The sequence below is a fragment of the Scaptodrosophila lebanonensis genome, unplaced genomic scaffold, assembly GCF_003285725.1.
Source record: "Scaptodrosophila lebanonensis strain 11010-0011.00,11010-0021.00 unplaced genomic scaffold, SlebRS2 tig00000024-arrow-pilon, whole genome shotgun sequence".
Lineage (NCBI taxonomy): Eukaryota > Metazoa > Arthropoda > Insecta > Diptera > Drosophilidae > Scaptodrosophila > Scaptodrosophila lebanonensis.
In genome coordinates, this window is record NW_022060538.1 from 7,576,952 (window position 1) to 7,579,652 (window position 2,701).

A 2,701-nucleotide genomic window follows, 5' to 3' on the forward strand; every position below is an offset into this window, starting at 1 on the left:
CTCTGTCTCCCTACCTTTTCTGGATTTACATTTTATTGTGTATGTTTTAATTTAAATTTATATTTCAAAGCTGCTTGCTCACTACCGATGCTACTTTCGACTGCTGATCGTCCGCTCGTTAAAAATGTTGGCTTAATTCGACAATTTAATTTGGGTTTATGCTCCTTAATTCCATTTATTGTACGGATACAAAATCTCACTGCCAAGCCTCTCCAGCAACGTGAAATGAGGAAGCTGTGCACAATGCGCAAAGGTGGGCGTGGTCGCATCTTAATGTGCTACAACTTTTGCCGATTTTTAGTGAAATTGGCACTTGGGTGAGCTACAAAGGGACAGTATTGTTAAAAATACAACAAATGCCTCTTTTTCTTTGCTCCCTTTCACGTTTAAAACATATTTTCCTTCACTTGAAGCCCTAATAGACTTTACACAATAGAGTGGATTTTACTCAAATATATTCGTACGTATTTGTGCCATATTCTCTTCCTTTTTATTCTCATTAAATAAATCATATTCTAAGTAACATGTAATGTTAAATAATCATAATGATAATAAATTATAATATCTAAAACATTTTGACTCAAAAATGAAGTTTTCTATACTTTAATTTTTCTATTGAAAAATTGACTATTACTAAAGGTATTAAGTGCCTAAAATTTCGAATTTCGGTCAGACCCCACCCGGAACTGGATCTACCCTGCAGCAAGTTCAACAGGTGATATCTCTTAATTGATTCCTCTTAATTGATAACCGATGGTCAAGTTAACGTCTCTCAACCAAATCCCCCAAGCACCCATACAACGAGAGTAGACTAAAATAAATATATTTTTATACCCTGTACCTGTACCCTGTAAAAAGGGTATATTAGGTTTGTGCTAAGTATGTAACATACAGAAGGAAGCATCTCCGACCCCATAAAGTATATATATTCTTGATCAGCATGACGAGAGAAATCGATCTAGACATGTACGTCCGTCTGTCCGTCCGTCTGGATGAACACGAGGATCTCAGAAACTATAAAAGCTGGAATAACCAAAGTTGGTATCCAGATTCTCCTAGGTCCGAGAAAGGACGAGTTTATTTTATTTTTGGGAATTTCCCCCCCCCCCCTTCACCCCCCTTCCCACGCTACAGAATTTCGTCAATACTGTCCACATTTCAGCTACATAAGCCAAACTTTGCACACGCAATCTATATACAGTTATCTACTTTTGGTTTAAATTTGATCCAATTCGGTCAATTCTAAGAAAAGTTATTAGCGAAACAAATTCTCGCCAGTACAACCCCCCCAAACTGCAGCAACAAGTTCGCTCTTCTTCTTCCTCTTTTTGCTGCTGCTTTGGGCGCATATAACTCAGTGACGGAAGTTTACCTGGGTACAGGGTATTACACTGTGGGGCTTGCTCGACTGTAGCGTTCTCTCTTGTTAACTATAAAGTCAGGGGTAACCCCACAAGCGTACCACTATCTCCAATCATTTGACTAAGGCATTGAGACTTACGTATTGACAATCATATCAGTTCCATTTTGACCCCCATAGTCGTGGCTGAACTGATACTGCGATAAGGCTTTCTATAAAATCTAAATTTGTTTGCCGCTTTATGCCATTTTGTCACAGTTACTTAGATTGGAAATACGAAATGCGCAGCCCAATAGCGCTGATTGCACTAATTTCTGTCTTCCTTGTAGGGAGCACTATAACACACCCAGCACCAGAAGCTGGTGAGTTTTATACTTGAGATTTATATTTCTATATAACACCTTAATGTTATTTCTAACAGATTGTGATATGGCCCCTTTTGTTAAAATTGGTGAGAAGTACTATTTCATAATAAAGGATAAATATAAGCTCAATTGGTTCATGGCCGCACACGATTGCCTTACAATGGGTGGACACTTGGCCAATATTGAGAGTGCTGAAGAAATGGATGCCCTATCGGATTATCTAATAAGCAAGGGCTACAATGAGGATTGGTTATGGGTAGCCGGCAACGATTTGGGCAACAATCGCGAATTTAAATCCATTGCCACTGGCAAGCATTTACCATTCTTTAGATGGTCTAATGGACAGCCGGACAATGCAGGTGGAAATGAGCATTGCATGCATTTGTGGCTTCGGGACGACGTGTTTCGTATGAACGACTGGCAATGCCATCAAAAAGCACATGCGATTTGCGAAAGACCGATTAAATGTCATTGCTTTATGAATACAGGAGGTTCAGGAATTATAGATGTGCGTTTTACCCACAAGTGAACTAACAAAAATTAAACTGCATTTTTTTTAGAATGGCACCATCAATAAAGTAACAAATTTCCCTTTTATATGATAAAACAGCCTAAATAAGCGCCACTTTCTATCCGAAGAATTAAAGGGTGTGAGGATTGGATTTGGCAACTTTGCAGGAGTTTTATTGCCCGAAATTATTATAATATAGAGATTGGCAATGCCATCAGAATGCACGTTAAATGTCAGTGGTTTACATGAAGTTCATTAATTAAATTATAGATGTTCGATTTGTGAACTATGAAAAATTGAATTGCAAATTGTTTAGAATGGCTTCATCAAAACACAAATTTCACCTGGAAATCAGGAGTCAGTCGGGAATTTAAAATCGGAAATTCAACCTCTGCTAATAGATTAAATTAAACTTTAAAATCTTAAAATTATTAACTAATACATTCTATTTATTCGAAAATGAAA

At 37.5% G+C, this 2,701-nt stretch overlaps 1 protein-coding gene across 1 annotated transcript; it reads left to right on the forward strand.

Annotated features, from left to right (window-relative positions):
* The first annotated feature begins 1,609 nt into the window (after positions 1 to 1,609).
* On the forward strand, positions 1,610 to 2,701 carry LOC115621328 (C-type lectin 37Db-like). The gene is made up of 2 exons (XM_030514948.1): positions 1,610 to 1,722; positions 1,782 to 2,701. Exons 1-2 carry the CDS (start codon positions 1,641 to 1,643, stop codon positions 2,252 to 2,254), a joined length of 555 nt encoding a protein of 184 aa, XP_030370808.1. The 5' UTR covers positions 1,610 to 1,640; the 3' UTR covers positions 2,255 to 2,701.